The sequence below is a fragment of the Quercus lobata genome, chromosome 2 (assembly GCF_001633185.2).
Source record: "Quercus lobata isolate SW786 chromosome 2, ValleyOak3.0 Primary Assembly, whole genome shotgun sequence".
NCBI classification, from domain to species: Eukaryota; Viridiplantae; Streptophyta; class Magnoliopsida; order Fagales; family Fagaceae; genus Quercus; species Quercus lobata.
The window spans coordinates 32341877-32359675 of NC_044905.1; the positions used below are offsets into that span (position 1 = coordinate 32341877).

The 17799-nt window shown below is 34.4% G+C and overlaps 1 protein-coding gene across 1 annotated transcript; it reads left to right on the forward strand.

Moving 5' to 3' along the window:
• The first annotated feature begins 11463 nt into the window (after positions 1-11463).
• On the forward strand, positions 11464-12318 carry LOC115977828 (dirigent protein 5-like). Its single transcript, XM_031099854.1, has one exon. It carries the CDS (start codon positions 11550-11552, stop codon positions 12090-12092), a length of 543 nt encoding a protein of 180 aa, XP_030955714.1. The 5' UTR covers positions 11464-11549; the 3' UTR covers positions 12093-12318.
• The last annotated feature ends 5481 nt before the right edge of the window (positions 12319-17799 follow it).

Consider the following 17799-nt stretch of genomic DNA (forward strand, 5'->3'; position numbering starts at 1 on the left):
CACATCATATCTCCCTATTCTGAGGGTGACCACCAAAGCCTCATCATGTGGTTGGATGGTTTCAATCTTGTCTTCGTCTGAGAAACTCAGCGACAGTTAGACCTCCATCCTAGCTCTCTTCGGCTCGAAGCGAGAATCCTCGGTCTATAGCCTAGCTACAGACTATAAGGTTGAATTTTATCAACCATATTGTTGGCTTTATTCCACGCCAAATTTGCTTGTATTTTAGCAATTAGTAACCCTGTATTTAGGTGGGAATCATGTAAGGGTAGTGTGTAAGAGAGTGTGAAGAAATATTCAAGATTGTGCAAAGAAGTAGGGACTCGCGATTGGATCTCGCGGGTGGCTTGCGACTTGCAAGCTGCCAGAAAGTTGCACACATGCCAAGCATGCCAGAAGCTGAAGAGTCGCGCCAGCTATTACACTACAGGACAAAAGTCCCAGGCTGGTCAGGCCGTTAGCTCGCGGCTTGAACTTGCGACTCAACCCAATCGCGAGGTCAAGTTGCCAAAACACCCTGTTTAGGAAAAACTGACTTTTCACATTCCTTTTCACCCTATTATATATATACCCTTATACCCACGATATTGAGAGAGCTTCCAGAGAGAATTTTGAGAGAGAAACCCTAGAGAAAAACAAGATTGATTCATTCACAATTTTCACATAGAGACTCTTCAAATTCCTCTACTCTCTTCCTCTCCATTGTCAAATCCTTAAGAGGTACATTACCAAAACATTTTCTCACCATACCCATATCTGTGAGGAAGCCATTTGGTATTTGGGAAGCAGTTAAGATGGGACTAATTTCATATTGGTAGATGCTATGGTCAAGTAGCGAAATCCAGCAAGCTAAAGAAGAAATAGGTTCGGCGTAACCTTGTTGGAGTAGGCGCTTGGAGGGCTTAGGTACATTGGGTAAATTAGGCTTGGAAGGTCTTCTGCTATTCATGTTTTACAACTACATTCTTTAGTGGATTGTTTACCGCTTAGAGGGTGGTGGAGAGGTTTTATGCCGAGAGCTTCGGCTTCCTCTTCGATAACATATCGAGTGTTGTCCTTGTATTTGCATCTCTCTTCCCTTAATCTTTTCCATTTAATTTCTACTGTGGATGTGATTTTATTTGGTTTAGATTGTTTATCAATTCTGTATTAAGCTTATGTTCATTTTCTGCACATTAATTATTTGATATTAAGCTTGAATTGGTAATTTGTAAATTGGAGGTCTAAACGTTCAAGGTGTTTTATACATTTATTGAAATTTCACAGACATTACCTTGGAAGGGTAAGAACCAGTTCTCCTAGGTGCAGCAAAAATGACATTGATTGTACCTAGTAGGGGCCTTGAAGGAGTATTCCCTCGAGCCCCTGACCTTGATTGGTCCCCTTATCTGTTGGGCCGATACATAAATTGTTGTAACTTCCCCTTCTTGACTAGTTGCTCTAGATGGTTCCACAGTGTTTTGCAGTCCTCGGTGGTATGTCCCCGCTCTTGATGGTACTGGCAGTGAAGGCTTTGGTTGCACCTCGAAGGGTCTCTACTCATTTTGTTCGGCCATTTGAAGTATGGCTCGTTTTTTATCTTCTCCAAAACCTGATGCATCGATTCTCTGAACACAGTGTTAACCACTTGAGGAGCCACAAGCTCAGACTGCCCAGCAAAATCCCTCTAGGGTCTATTATTGTTATAACAATCTAACCTGAAATCCCTCAAGCTGCTAGTCTTCTTCAACTCTCTTATACTTGTCAATTCGATCCATGAGCTGGCGTATACTGGTAGCAGGTTTCCCAGTCAAAGACTTCCATAAGCCATGCTCGGCAGGTAGGTAGAGCTTGAAGGTGCTGATGGCTACACCGTCAAAATCACCACCTATCTCGTTGAACGTCTCCCAATATCTGTCTGAATATGTTTTTAGGGTTTCTCCTTCTCTTATGGATAGAGACAACAAGGAAGCTAAAGGTCGAGAAACCTTGCTACATGTAATAAAGTGAGATCTAAACGCCTGAGTGAGTTCTTTGAAGGAATCAATGGAACCTGCCCTCAAACCATTAAACCACCTCATCGCCACAAGCCCCAAACTGGATGGGAATACTTTGCACATCAAGGCCTCGTTCTTGGAGTGTACAGTCATCCTGTGATTGAAGTTGCTGACATACTCCACAGGGTCTGTTCTACCATTGTACATAGTGAATGTGGGTTGAGTGAACCGTCGAGGAAGTCTCCCTCCTTCAATCTAACATGTGAAAGGTGACCTGGAAATTTGGTTGAGTGCTTTACTCATAGCGTTGTTTCCCAGGCCTATCGATGACGAATTTCTGTTTTTGCGCTCATGATGATAGTCCTTATCATATGAGAAAGACTTGCTAGGAGGAGTCCTTGATTTGCGCCTATAGCTGCCATCCTCTTCGCCATCGGAAGAGAAGTTAGAATTGGATGGAGCTCGCTTTCGCTGTTCATGGTGCAAGCTTCTCTTTAGGTAATCAATTTTCTTCTGCATGGCCTTGGTATCTTTCTCTTGGGAGAGATGGCTACCACCTCGAGAATGGCTCTTACTAGTATGGGTAGTACGTACACTCTCCTCCCGGTCTCTCATTTGCTCAAGCTTACAGAAGTGATCTTGACGTTGAGATCCCATGGATTCTACTTGGTTTGAACTTGAACTTACCATAGTTGGAAGTCAAACTCACTATCACACCAGTAATCCCCACAGACGGTGTCAATTGTAAGGACCAGATTTGAATTCCTAGCCCAACAGATAGATGGACTGGGGCCCAAAAAGCCCAAAATAATGAATTTGTAGAGAATGTGTTGGAAAATTGGGCTCTAATGAATCAGACAAACATAAAAGTAGATTTAGATGATAAGAAGATGTAAATGGACAGGTCTATAATGAAGAAAATTGTCATCGGCAAAGTCCGAGGAGATCTGTTCTTATATATTTCTTTTAGATTTGATTACAAAATCAGTTCTTGATGCTACAGTAATTTTCTCTTTTTTCTCCTGATCCCCAGTCTCATTGCCTCATTCTTCTTTTATATTGTCTCTCATTTTCATCTCCACCTTCCACGTGCATGCTAGACGGTTGGTGTTGATACTTGTCCCATCAGCACTCCCCATAAGTCCTCATGTAGTAGTTGTAAGGCTGAAATCCACTGTTCAGGCATCACCTCCACATTAATGCGGCTAGAGAGTTAGCTGCAGTGTATTTAATGCGGAGGCAGTAGCTTTCTCCTAAGATATTTTTAGGACTTCTCCTTGTCTAATGTCACTACAATACATATCCACACCAACGGAACTTCCTGGAACGTTACCCAGGACGACAGACAACCTCTTCGGACCTCGGCATTGGTTAACCGAGGATGTGCTTATCCTTGGCCCACCCTTTGAACTGTTATGACCAAGACTAATCTCTCTACTTACTAACGCAGTCTCTTCTAACAAATATATCTCTTTCTTGGACAAACTCTCGTCTTCAGATTGGGCCACAAGCTCAATATATAAACAGATAATGAACTTCTGGGCCCAATATCCCTATATATCTATATAATATATTATCACTACATAGTATCTTCATAATTTATCTACCAACAAATACAATTCCCCTAAACAATTATCATTCATTATATAACAATATTATTAATTTACCGTAAAGATTATCCTATGTAAAAGCAATTTAGAGCAGTATAGGCACTATGTTTAAATTTTTTTGTCTTTTACTTCATTCATTCATTCATTCTTCTTCTTTTTTATTTTTTATATTTTTTTTAGCACTTTTATGTGCAAAAAAGAACTACCTGGAATCCATCAAACCAAAAATTTCTTAGAGAAAAAAATAAAATCAAGTTTGAAATTCAAAGTAAAGAATTGAGATTTTGGTAGAGAGGAATGAAATATTACCGCTGCAAATATGTTCTCCTTTGCAAGTTGGTAGAGAGGAATGAAATAATTACTAAGAAATGAGGGGAAAAAAATCTAATTAGAGAACTGTGTTATAAAGGAGAAGAGAAACAGAGAGAGAGAGAGATCTATGGAGAAGGGAAACCAGAGTTAGTAACAGTGAGGGTGTGAGAAAAGAAAAAGAAAAGGGAAGAGAGAAAGAGTAAGAGAGCGTACCATGAGAGAGATTGTTTTCCAAAAAAAAAAATGGAAAACAGCCTATAGAAAACAAGCCTTATTTTTATTAGGATTTTCCATTGACTAAATATAGTTTTCTGTTGACCAGTTTTTTTTGGTGCTACCAAACACTGGAAAATGTGGAAAACTATTCTTATAGAAGGTTTTCCAGCGAAACAAACAGTGTTTGAATACCTTAGGTTTTCGCCTCTACAACCTTATAAAAAGTCATCTTTAATGGATCTTTATATAGGCCCCTCATTGGAGTTAATTACAAAAACCCACAATTATAGGTAAAAACAGAATCTGTGAATCTTGACCGGTCGAGTGGTATCGAGGTGGTGTCAAGATAAAATGAAACTCAATTAGTCACCCTATAGTAGAGCCTAAAGTTGAGGCAATAGATGCAACCGTCACGGAGCAAATTCTTGAGATGTTTTCTTGTGTCTTCAATGTAGTTCTTCAAGATACTCTTGGACACGAAAATCTAAAGGCATAAATGCATAAAATAAGTGTTTTGACTTTGCCAGCACATACAATACTTGACCCTAATACCATTTGTATTTTCATTGATTCAAGTAAGTTGCCTTGATATGCTGAAGTGCTTCTCAATTACGATAGAGTTTAATTTTTATATAACTTTGTTTTCTTAAATATTCAATAAATTACTAAATGTATTGTAAAATTTAAAGTTTCAAATTTCTTCCAAAAATAAAGGACAAGTTTAAAGAGTTAATCTCACAGTTGAATGGTAGAATTTAATTAAATATTCATTTTTTTTTTTATCATTTCAATTAGTTTAATTGATAAAATCTTATAATAAATTTGAGATAGTAATTATAAAAATATTTTTAATTTGGGGAATTTGTAAAAAAAAAAAAAAATCTGTAATCAAAATCTCACCTGTATTAAAGATGAGAATTGGTTTTTTTTTTTTTTTTTTTTTTTTTTTTTTTTGGGTAGTAATGGTAATTGCTTTTGGTAATAAAATATTCTGTGAAAGTGGCGTTTGATGTAATAATAAAGTGAATCAATAGAGAAATTTGAGAATAATTTTTTGGATATTTTATCTTAGTTGAATGATGGAAATGCTTTTATTGATAAAAAAAAAAAAAAAAAACGAAAATTCACTCCAGTGACATTATATTGAGGGTCTGTTTGGGACCAGTTTATTTTGTTGAAATTAAATTTTTTTTACTGAAAGTACTATAAATAAAGATAAAAATTAATTGAAATAGTATACTGTGACTCATAAATAATACCAAAAAGTACAATAAAACTCATAAATAATAATAAAAATAAATTAAATAATAAAATAAATTAACAGAAATAATCTCTATACTTCGCGTTTTTGATGAAAAGTTACGGGTATTTGGTCCATTAGGAGGGTGGTCCCTGATACACGTGGATGTCTGGTTATATGCAAAAAATGTAATCCCAGAAAATGGTCCATTCGGCATGTTTTTACTTTCTTGGCCTCTTTTGTCTGGCTGCTTCAACTACTCTCCCACCCTATTAGTAGTATCAAAATTTAATAAGTATGATAAATATCAGTAAAAAATAATTATTTTACTAATAAATAAAATATATATGTTAATGAGTAATTATTTTTCAAAAAAAAAAGAGTAATTATTTGTATATACATAACTCTCATTTATTGAATTTTGATATAAATGACACGGTATAATTAAATACAAAATACTTTTTGAAGGAAGAAGCAAATTGGGATCTAACTTTGTGGGCTGCTATCTCTAGCAGCCCACTGTACCAATTAGTCAAAATATTTTAAGTACATGAGCTTTGCTGTAGTGTGTATGTTTAGTGTTTGGGTTGCATTTGTTTATTGTGAGTGCTCTAAGAGCATTAGCATTGGAGAATGCTAATGCCATATCTAAGAGAAATTTAGAATTTTAAGTCCCAAAACCATCTGCATTCGTGAATGCTAAACAGAAGTATTGCAAAATTTTTTGCAATACTGCTACAGTGCAATTCTAAACATAGAATTGCACTGTAGCAAGTATTGTAAAAAAATAATAATATTTTATCTCTCTCTCTCCTCTGTCTCTCATCTCTCATCTCTGTCTCTCCAATCTCGATCACCGAACCTCATCTCTGTCTCTCCAATCTCCATCGCCGAACCCAGCAACTGCAACCCAGCACCATTTCACGCCATCCGCAACAGTCACCCGCAACCCAGCACCACAGAGCACAGCCACTCCATCGCCGAACCCAGATGGGCAAGAGCTTCAAATCCCAATCTTTCTCAATACTTGGAAACTTCCGCAAAAACTTGGAGTAAGTCTCAGAACTCCCCGCTGCACCCATCAACCACAACCTCTCACCATGAAGCTCCACCAACTGGCTCAACCTCGACACCACAAAAATCACACCACCACCCTCACTCGAATCATCATTGTCTTCGACCAAAGCCTTCAAATCCCCAAAGTTGACCACAACTCTCCCTCCTCGCTCATCCAAGCATTGCAGCTCACCCACTTCCTTCAACTTCAACCCCATCTTCTCTACACTCCCACCCCCATTCACAAACTCCGAAATCTCATTCCCTATACAAATCACACTCAACCCACTTAACTCACTCGGCAAAACATTTTCTCCTCCATTCTTCACGCGCTCCGTAAAACTCCGAAGTGCGTCCATCGCACAAACCCCAAGCAATAACAGGTTCCTCTTCCCGCTCTTTCCCACCAAAACCTCCGCAATTCTTCTCGAATTCTCGTCTTCCATACCCGGAAACCCGAAACTGCTACGTCGTTGTGTCAAATCCGAGTCGGTCAAGTTACAGAGAAAAACCGGCGGGCATCGGGTTCGGGCGAAGCGCGAAACCGGCGGGTGAATAATCGCGAGCTTAATATCGGTGCTCCGAAAACCCGCTTCGCCGAATACCCAGCTGACAATCAGGTCATCGAGAATCGACAAAATGAAGTGCTTGAGCTCGACTTTCAAGAGCGACGTCGTTTGCTACTGCTGCTGCTGCTGAGTTTGGCTCTGAATTTATTGAGAAAAGAAAAAATTTTGATATATATTATTTTATTTTATAAATATATTATTTTAATAAGTAAAAGAGGGAAATAGAAGTTTGGGATGTGAAGGTATTGTAAAATAAGATGGTATAATGATAAAGTTAGTTTTTAGAATGGTAAAATAGAGTAGCATTAGCATTTTCCAATGCTAATGCTCTAAGGGTGCATTTGTATTAGGGGTTGTAATTCGGTGTTTTTGTTTAAAAGGAGTGTTTGTAAAAAAAAAAAAAAAAAAAAAAAAATGTATGAGTTGTTATTGGGAAACAGAGTTTTAAGTTTTAAAAATGTTTAGTGTTTAGGCTGCATTTGCTTCAAATGCTTTTGGATATTCAAGTATTGAGCAATACAGTAGTATTTCAATTTTCAAAATCTTTCCGCTGTACCCTTCCGCCATTCGAAAATACAAATTTATATTTAAGGGAAAAGGATTTTTATTTTTTATTTTAAAAAACAAGCAGTTACTGTGTTAAACTAAACATCTCACTTCTATAATAACTTAATAAGACAGTGAAAAAAAAAATCTCAACTAATAAGGTGGAACAGTAAAAATAAGACAAAGGATTTCTATTACCTTCTCAGCCAATGGGCTACAGCTGGGCTAGCACCTTTTGCCACTCCCCTAAACTCTATGTGGCTGAGTCCAAACTCCAGACCCTCCTCCTCCGCCTCCTCTTCCCAAAAACGAAATCCCTTGTCACTTCTCACTATTGTTATTAAATAATTTCATTCTAAATTTATGGCATGAAAAGAAATTGAAGACAAAATAAAATTCTCAAAATATTTAAGGATATGACATTATTCTATACTCACTATTTTTATTTTATTGATAATCCACGCTCACTGAAATTGTTCAATACACCACATTCCTCTCATGTAAAATTGGATTCAATCAAAAACAAAATAACATAAATATTAAAACTATAAAATAATTGTTAAGAACATACCAATAAATGGTTGGGTCTCACCCCTTACCTTAGCAAGACTTTTAGCAAATCATAACACAAATAAAACTCTAAAAACTATAAAGAAACTTTAAGAACCTTTAAATAAGTCAAAGAATCCTATTACAAGTTGAATTCCCGTTTGGAGAAAATCCTAGATTTTCAAGTTTTACTTAACCAATGTTTTGGCCCATTTAACTTTAGAATTCGGGCTTTTGGTAAACTACAAAGTTGTAGCCATTTAAGTGAACTTTCTAGCCCAACTTGAATCATTTTGATTGGACATCTGAGCTGAAAGTTATGCCCAAACTACTAACTGGTGCGCAAGCTGAAATCTTAATCCGAATTAAACTTGAATTTGGTGTAAATTTCCTTTGATTCCTTACTCCAATTGAACTCAAATTTAATTGGGTTGTCCTTCTTTAACTTCATCATGACCCTTATAAAAGTAAAGTCTATTAACTTTCTTCTTTGCACAAATCCACTTTGCACCAAATCCACTTATTTAATTTCATTCTCTTATAAAAAACAAATTCATGCATTAAAATTCAACTAAACACAAAATTGATTATTCAACATTATTCTAAAACCAAATATAAAGTACATAAATTAATTCTAAATAAGTATGATAATACTTTTTTATAAAATAATAATAATAATAATGATATAAATATGTAAAATCAAACGTGATCTATTATCACTTGACTTTAAACGCATGACAGTGCGAATAATTGAATCTGTTCCTCTTTATGCTACTGCAGTCAGCAAGAATATAACTTTCAAATATGGCGGTCTAGATATTCACCACAAGTACTTTCGCGTGTTCGTCTTTTATGCTACCACAGTCAGCATGCTCACTCTCATATGCAAATATCACTCTCATGGGGTTTACGTGTCTGGAGTGGATCCACATATATGTATGTAAAGGACCATCAATAAGATATATACTCTTTTTTTTTTTTTGGCTAAATAGATATATACTTATTTGATTGTGGTGATGAGGGCAGACGCATAATAAATAAAATAAAAGTTCAAGATTGAAATGCTGTCATTTTCGCCACTTTGTGTGGAGGATAATTAACCAATAAGGATATCATGTTTACAGATTATATTTGAGGTCCAAGTGGTAAGAGTAAAAAAAAGTAGGGTTATTGATTCAACAAAAAAAGAAAAAGAAAAAAAAAAGTAGGGTTATTGGCTAAGTATTAAACTATTAATTATTAGTGCTCAATTTCAAAACTATATATTCAATAGTCTAATCATTAATGCTGTCCCTTCCTTATTATTGTATTCACATCGCTTTTTTGCTTAAGTACTGTATACACAATTATGTGTGCAGTTTCAATTATATTTTAATGTTTGGATATGCAAAATGATTTACAAATAAGAAAATCATTCGTTGAATGATAACGATAATAATAATCACATAAATAAGAATCTCTTAATTTTTTATAATGTTAAAACTATGAAATGAAGTCCTTGACAAAAAGCTTTTACTGGTAATGGATCTAAAGATTAAAGTGACCATGTTATCAAAGTTCATAGATAAAAATGACAATTTCTTTTTTAAATTTAGTAGACGAGAATGAAAATTGATCAAAATTATACTAAACTGTATTTTTGTGCTTATTTTTTATTTATAAATGTCATCTACTATGATTTTTAGCAAATTTAATTTCTTATTAAGCACTAGAAAACAGTAGCTACTGTATATGTGTCTCTAGTGTGTTTTCCTTCTTAATGTGGTGGTTGTAGGTGTTGACCAACTTATACAGTTTATTTATTTATTTATTTTTGTGAAAAATTCAGACAGTTGTTAAATCAATAAAATTTATGTCTTTTATAATAGATAAAAATAAAATAAAATGTAGCTACCAATATATCAAAAATCAAACTATTCAGAGAACTAAAAAAGAGAGAAGTTAAATGTTTTTAAGGTTGAACTAGAGTTCATACCAAAGTCGAACCATTATGATATTATAATAATTTAATAATTAAATTAAATACAAAAATTAGAAAAAGAAAATTTATAAAAATGAGCTATCTTGATTTTTTTTAATTAAATAATTTGCAAGTATAATTTTAATAACTTTTATATAAGAAAAATCTAAATAATAAAACATAAAAAGACTGTAAATTACAATTAATCTTTCAAGTACGTATTTTTTATAATGAAAAATACTAAATATCTTTCAAGAATAAAACATAATAAAAGTTTTTAGTGAGGGTTTTGAAGGGTTATCCAAAGTCCAATTCAATAAACTTTCAAATTTAAATAGGAGGTATAAAGTCGAGATTAAATTCAAATTTAATGAGCACTAGGACTACTTATAAATTTATAACAATATCATGTCAGAACAACTATTTTTTTTTTTAAAAAAAATACTAAGTATTTTAAACACACATACATAGGGAAAGAAAAAAAAAAGTTTTAAAGAAACTGATAATGGTATATATCCAATTAGTACGTATACGTATCCATGTTGACCATGCATAATAACTATGACATGACATTTTTAAATTTATACTCCCTTACAAATCCAAGTTTGAATTAGTAACCAAAATTAAGAGAGATGACATGGTGTGTAGAATTGAAAAACAAACAAGTTAAACTTTGATGCTAAGCTAAATTACATACTAATAATCTCAAAAGCCTAAGTTAGTAATGATTATCGAAAAAAAGAGAGAGAATCATAAGTTAGTGGAAAATGATTGAAAAACAATATAAATATATTACTCGTTCAAAGTTGATGGTAACGGATGTCACTAACACATGTACCTTTAATTACTTTGTTACCAAATTCTTAAGAAAGGACTTTTTGGAGTCAAATTGATTGAACTCGGATGTTACAACAGAAAATTGTACGTGCCTTTTTATTTATTTATTTATTTTGGAGTATTCCCAGTCAGCAGAAGTAGGTATGCATTATTGAGAGTGCGCTGGTTATCATGTTAGGACCTGCACTGTATTATGATTTGAAGAATAGATTCCTCTCCGATTTCTGTAGGACATGTCCAAACTCTACAGCCTAACAAATGATGATAGTAAGTAACTTTATCCTCAATTTTATTTGGAGAGATTAATTTTTAGACTCGAATACATAATCTATTGCTTTTAGTGAAAAATACTTATCACACTAAAGTCTAACCTTTAACCTAAAATATAAAAAGACGGAAAAATTATTCTGATAGGACTACATCATTTCCTAAACTTTATAACATTTGTGATTGTGATTAGTAAAACTTCACTTTCATACAAGCTCCTTTTATTTTTTACGCCATTCACAAACACAGATATCAAGAAAAAAGTTTTATTCACATATTTTCCTTTTTTAAAAAAGATAAATAAATAAAAGGAAAGAAAGAAGAAAGAAGCAGCAGCCCTTGAAAGCTGCCTATATAAACTGCATTACGCTGCCTATCTCTAGCACAAAAGCCATTAGCCAAAAAGCAACAATGGGAGAGCTAGTAGTGAAATCTTGCTTCATTCTCTTCTTCTTCTTTGTTATATGCCAATCTTCGTTGGCATCCAAAAAACCATTGAGACAACCATGCAAGCGTCTTGAGCTTTACTACCATGATATTCTCTTTGATGGCACGGATTTGGCTAATGCAACATCCGCTAAAGTTGCAAATCAGACTACTCTTGGCAACTTCAAATTTGGCATGCTGGTTGTCTTTGATGATCCTGTTACTTTGGACAGCCACCTTCTTTCTCCTCCAGTTGCAAGAGCTCAAGGATTCTATTTCTATGACAAGAAGAACGATTACAATGCATGGTTTGCCTTCACATTGGTCTTCAACTCGACCCAATATAAAGGTACACTGAACATTATGGGTGCAGATTTAATGGCAGCTGACACAAGAGACCTCTCAGTTGTTGGTGGCACTGGAGACTTTTTCTTGACAAAAGGGATTGCAACAATTCAGACTGACGTTTTTCAGGGAGCCAACTACTTTCGCCTGAAGATGGATATTAAGTTATACGAATGTTATTAGATATAGAATGCAATTCACATATCAAATATGTGGGCTACATATGCGTCTTTGTATTGGTAATTAGTACAAGTTCACTAGGGAGTGAGGGAGTATGGAATACTTTGCCATGCTCTATGCTGTTCGATCTATCCGCTTAGAATTGCTACTTTCTTTTTGTTTGCTGCTCGTAACTGTGTCCTAAATTATAAATAAAACTTTGTGTTATGCGAATTATGTTTCAAAGTTACTCTAGTCATTTGTGAGTTGGTTAAACCTGCTTCCTTTTCCTTTTTTTTTTCTTTTTTTTTTTCTTTGGATGAAACCTTCAGTATTTTCACTGATTCTCAAGTAAGTCAGCTTGATATGCTGAAGTACTTCGCAATTACGACAGAGCTTAATTTCTCTACAACTTCGTTTACTTAATTATTCAATAAATTACTGTATGTATTGATTTTTGCAAAATTAAGAAGTTCAAATTTCTCACTACTGTAAAGGACAAGTTCAAAAGAGTTAAGGTTTACACTAGGGTACGTAATTTGTACCGATTAATTCTCACCCTTAGATAAAATTTTCTGTTTGGTCATATTTAGAATGCACCACATCAACCATGTGAGTGATCAAACTCGAGGGCTTCACTTAATTAGGTGTGATCCTAATTCCTAAATCAAACATCGTAATCTTAGCTCACAGTTGCGTGCAAAAATAAGTTAAAAGAATGATAATCAACAAAATCATTCTTGATATTTGAGGAGACTTCTCGTCAATGCAAGCTTGAGGCTAAAACCATCTTAAGGCTAAAATCAGCTTAAGATTAATTCTAAAAAAAAAAAAAACTAGCTTAAGATCAATGTTATCTGGATAGTGCCTCAATGAGCTAGCTAGGCCCATTTTGTACATCTATTTCAGGGGATTTAATCTCAGCATCTCACACAGCCATCACCCTTTTTGATAAATTAGAAGAGCATCAACTATATAACTCTTAACAATTAATATAGCGACCAAAATTTTTTACAATCATTGAAATGATATATTGTGATTGATGCATGCATAATAAAAATAATAAGAACAATCCCATACGAAAGTAATACATCAAACGTGACTAATCAATTTAATTAGTTATAAAAGAAGAGTCGTTTTCCAAATACTACTTTCTTTTCCATTTACAGCTTAAACAAATAATGTTTTTTAAAAAAATTGAACCCAAAATTACTTTATTTGGGATGTAAGCCGATTGACCTTTCTCCCTAGTTTATAGTCGCTTGAATAGACAACTCTATCATCCCCAACATATTGACCAGCTACAGTTAAGTCAAGCCATGTGGGTGTAATGCAAACTCTAAAAATAGACTTTCATGTCCACAATCGTTAGGTGGTGATTGGGACATTTTTACTTTTTAAAGTTGTTCACGTCCTCTCTTTAATTAATTGTACCCATTAAAGTTTGGTAATCAACCCTAAACCATTTGGATTAAAGGGCACATTAGACATATTAATATTGGCTATATTCGTCCACAAAAGTCAGTATCGGTTGATTGTACAACATGCAACAATTGTTAACTAACAGTTAATTGGAAGGGATATGATATCAAATATTAAACCAATGTAATTTATACACTCTTATGCTTTGCATGCATAACATCGTGGAAAATATAGGAAGAGTGGTGTTTATTACACACACGTTGATACACTATAATCATGGCTAGAATATTTATCCAAATAGAAATCACTCTTATGCTTTTCAGCACGTGGAACTTGGGTACATAATTGATTCAGAGAACGAGCTTGTATAGTATGGAACATGGGAAGAAGAAAATGATTGGCATATTAAGAAATTAAAGTTCACTGCATTGGGTTACTAACTTTTGCTTGTGGCCACTCGATCTATGCTAATTGCTAAGGCTTACCTAACATGAAAACTGATCGTAAGAAGGAGACGATACATCAAAGCCTGCATTGGATTTTGATCACAAATACAGTAACAGTAATATATTATTTTCTTCTTATTTTAGATCTGATCTTATTCACTGGCCACAAGAAATTAAATTTAGTTATTGACAGACTCTTTTGGCCTTTCTAGTAACAACCAGCTTTTAGAGAGTGCAACGAAATGATAGAAAGGATAAGTATGGCCAGCCATATAGATATGCCTGGACTGTGTTCTGGCTTTGATTCTCCTTGAACAAATTAAATGCAATAGTTCCATCTGAATTAATGACTTGTAAATCTTAATTTTTGTCTCTGAGGAGTCTTATCCTTGGTATTTTTTGTTAATTTTCTCAATGATTTTTTTTATTCAAAGGAAAAAAAAAAAAAAAAAACACATCTCAAAATAACACCCTCCTAATGAACATGCCAAAGTAGGTGTACTCTTACATTTTAGACTGCATAGGATCCAAAGTTGTTTATCTCAATCAACAGTAAAAAGGGTTTTTTAATTTTTGGTGATTTAGATGTTGAAATTTCATGGAGTTACATCTGTTGTGTTGGTTATGCCGGAGTTCGGGGGTTGTCCTCCTCAAATCATGCAAAATCGGTGACTGTACCAATATAATTTTTAGGGATGCCAACAGTGTTTGTGTATACATTAGAAGCTCTAGACTCATTATTGTAATTTGATACGTGTGTAGCCCAAGTAATAAGGCGGCATATATATGAGTTAGTTTCAATCAACAGTAAGAAGGGTTTTTAAATTTTTGGTGATTTAGATGTTGAAATTTCATGGAGTTAAATCTGTTGTGTTGGTTATGCCGGAGTTCGGGGGTTGTCCGCCTCGAATCGTGCAAAATTGGTGACTGTACCAATATAATTTTTAGGGGTGCTAATAGTGTTTTTGTATACATTAGAAGCTCTAGACTCATTATTGTAATTTGATGCATGTGTAGCCCAAGTAATAAAGCGGCATATATATAAGTTAGTTTCAAGTTAAATTGAGGGTAACTTTTAGCAATAATACAACTTTTAATATCTTTTTATTTGTGTCTTTTGACTACCATTGGATTATATATTTTCCTTATATGCTCCACAATTGTAAAATTTGAAAATGATTAAAGATTAATAACTATTTCATCTAGAAAATGTTTAAAATTTAGAGTTTTTTGTATTTTAAGATTATACACAAAACATAAGTTTATTGATGGAATAGTAATTAACATTTGATTAATGCAAAATTTGGATTGCATCTTAAGAATAATGAAAACATATAATCCAACATTAGTAGTTTAAAATTATTGATCCAAGTAAAAGTTATTGAGTGGTGTATATTTAGGGGTGTCCACGAGTCGATTTGGGTCGAGTTTGTGCCAAACCCGTGACCAACCCAACCAAATTGGGTGGAGATTTTTAGACCTTCCATAGAATGGTGAGGGAATCGGATCAGAGCGGTCAGATTCTCATTGAATAGTGATTAGTTCAGTCGAAACCGTTAAAGGCAGAGGAAATGAGCCAAAACATTGAATTTCAAGCAAAAATTCACCAAATCTAGAGAAGATCTCACCAAATTTGGTGAGATCTTGCTAGATCCGGTGAGATTTCCACTAGATTTGGCCTAGATCTCACTAGATTTGGTGAGATCTCCCCAAATCCGGCATAAATATTGTCAGATCTAAAGGATTTTGACCAAAACTCACTGGAATTTGGTAAGTTCATGGTCGGGTTGGGTGAGGCGGGTTTTAGATGAGAAAACCCGCCGATCTGGTAAGATCTTCACTAGATCCAGTGAGTTTTCCACCAGATCTAGCTAAGATCTCATTAGATTCGATGAGATCTCCCCAAATCTGGCATAAATATTGTCAGGTCTAAAAGGATTTTGACCAAAACTCGCCGGATTTTAGTAAGTTCACAGTCGAGTTAGGTGAGGCGGGTTTTAGAGGAGAGAACCTGCCAACCGACCCACCAGAGTCGGTTTTTGGGGTTTGGAACTCATTATCGACCACCAGAGCTCTCAGGTCGGTCGTAGGTTGGTCGAGTCTGGCGGGTGAGTGGACACCCCTAGTAACATTCTTAAAAAATTATACTAGGTGAAATTCGATTGTCCCAATATGAGTGCGTATGTATGGGCACGCACGAGCGAGCGCGTGTGATCACTGGCATGAACTACCAATCCTTATAATTTTGTGGACATAGACCCAATTTTGAGCATGGTTACCAAAATTGTAACAATCAGCAATCAAACCATCAATCTAGTGAACCGTTCAAATTTTTTTAATGGATTTGCAAAAAAGAAAAAAAAAATTTGATTAACCAATGAAATATGCCAATGATATTTTAGAAAAATACAGAACTGCACGATTTTATTCTAACCGTCTGGGTTTTTATTGTTACGTTATTTTGAACATATAATCATACTTTTCTTCAATTTCGCACTTTTATCTATTGACTCTTAAGTCTTTTGCTTTTAAACTTGAAGCAAGTAATCAAAAGATCATTTTTTTTTTTTATGAGAATAGTTAAAAGATCAATTCAAAATATTTTATTTTTAGTCATTTTTTATATATAAGGAACATTACATTCAATATTTGAATAAATTTTCTTAACAATTATAATATCTTATTATTAATTTCCATTTTTGTATTCTTGTGTGTGTGTATATATATAAATATATATTGTGGGGCAGGGGGGGGGGTTCAAGGACCGAGGATGATCAGACCAGGGAATAATTCGCTTAGTCCGAGCCCAAAGAGATAAATGTGATCCGAGGATCTCACCCACCCGAGAATGGAAACAGAATCAAGACAATTAGTGTCTTGTAGTGTTCCAGGGTTAGAGGAAGAGACATTGATGGGGGCAAGGACGATAGGAGGAAGTTTCCTAGAAGGAACACTTCCCTCCTTTGCATTGAATGCCATGCACCCACCTTATCAGCTACATTAACGAGGAAATGACCCCTAAACAGTAACTTCACAACTAACAGCCCCTTCCACCACCTTCAACAAAGTATTTATGGGACAAGTATTCTAAGGAATGCTTGGAGGTATACAGGTGGAGGGTTAGGATGCAAAGAAGGGGGATATAAAAGGAAGAGAATCTCTCATAAGTAAGGGATGGACATTTTTCTCTAAGAAATAGAAAAACAAGAAAGTGAACATTTCATCATCCAGTGTAGAACTTGAAAAAAATATATATAAGGAATAGATCCTCAGACCTGCCCGAGGAGAGCATTTTTTTCTCATTCAACACTTGTGTTACACCTCTCTGTTATTCTAGCCTCCTCGGCCTTAGACTTGAATTTAGTTTAGAATTGCACTTGAAGTACATTTCCCACTCTCTAAAGAAAATTCTATTATTTGGGATTGATTTGAAGGACAAGGTACCACTATTCTTAGTAAGCTTGGGCCTTTATTTTTTGAGCACTTACATATATATATATATATATATTTGAATGGAAAATAGTTTCATTTATTTATTGTTTATCTTTATTTTTTATTTAATTCTTTTAATTTCTTTATGCATATTATTTAAAGTAAATTAAATATTAATCTAAAGGTTGAACCAATAAACGATCATATCACTTCTTGAAAAGTTTAATTCTCAGTTTGGTTATGATAATTATGATTATGAGTAACTCACTTAAGATCCGATGTTTGCACATGTGCATTGATCTTGTATTTTCTTTTTTTTTTCTTTTTTTTTTTCTTTCTTTTTTGGTGTTATTTGCATATCATACATGATACATTGTGGATTAAGTTTCCTCTTTCCTAACATTAGGTCAGTTATAGCCTATAAAATAGTA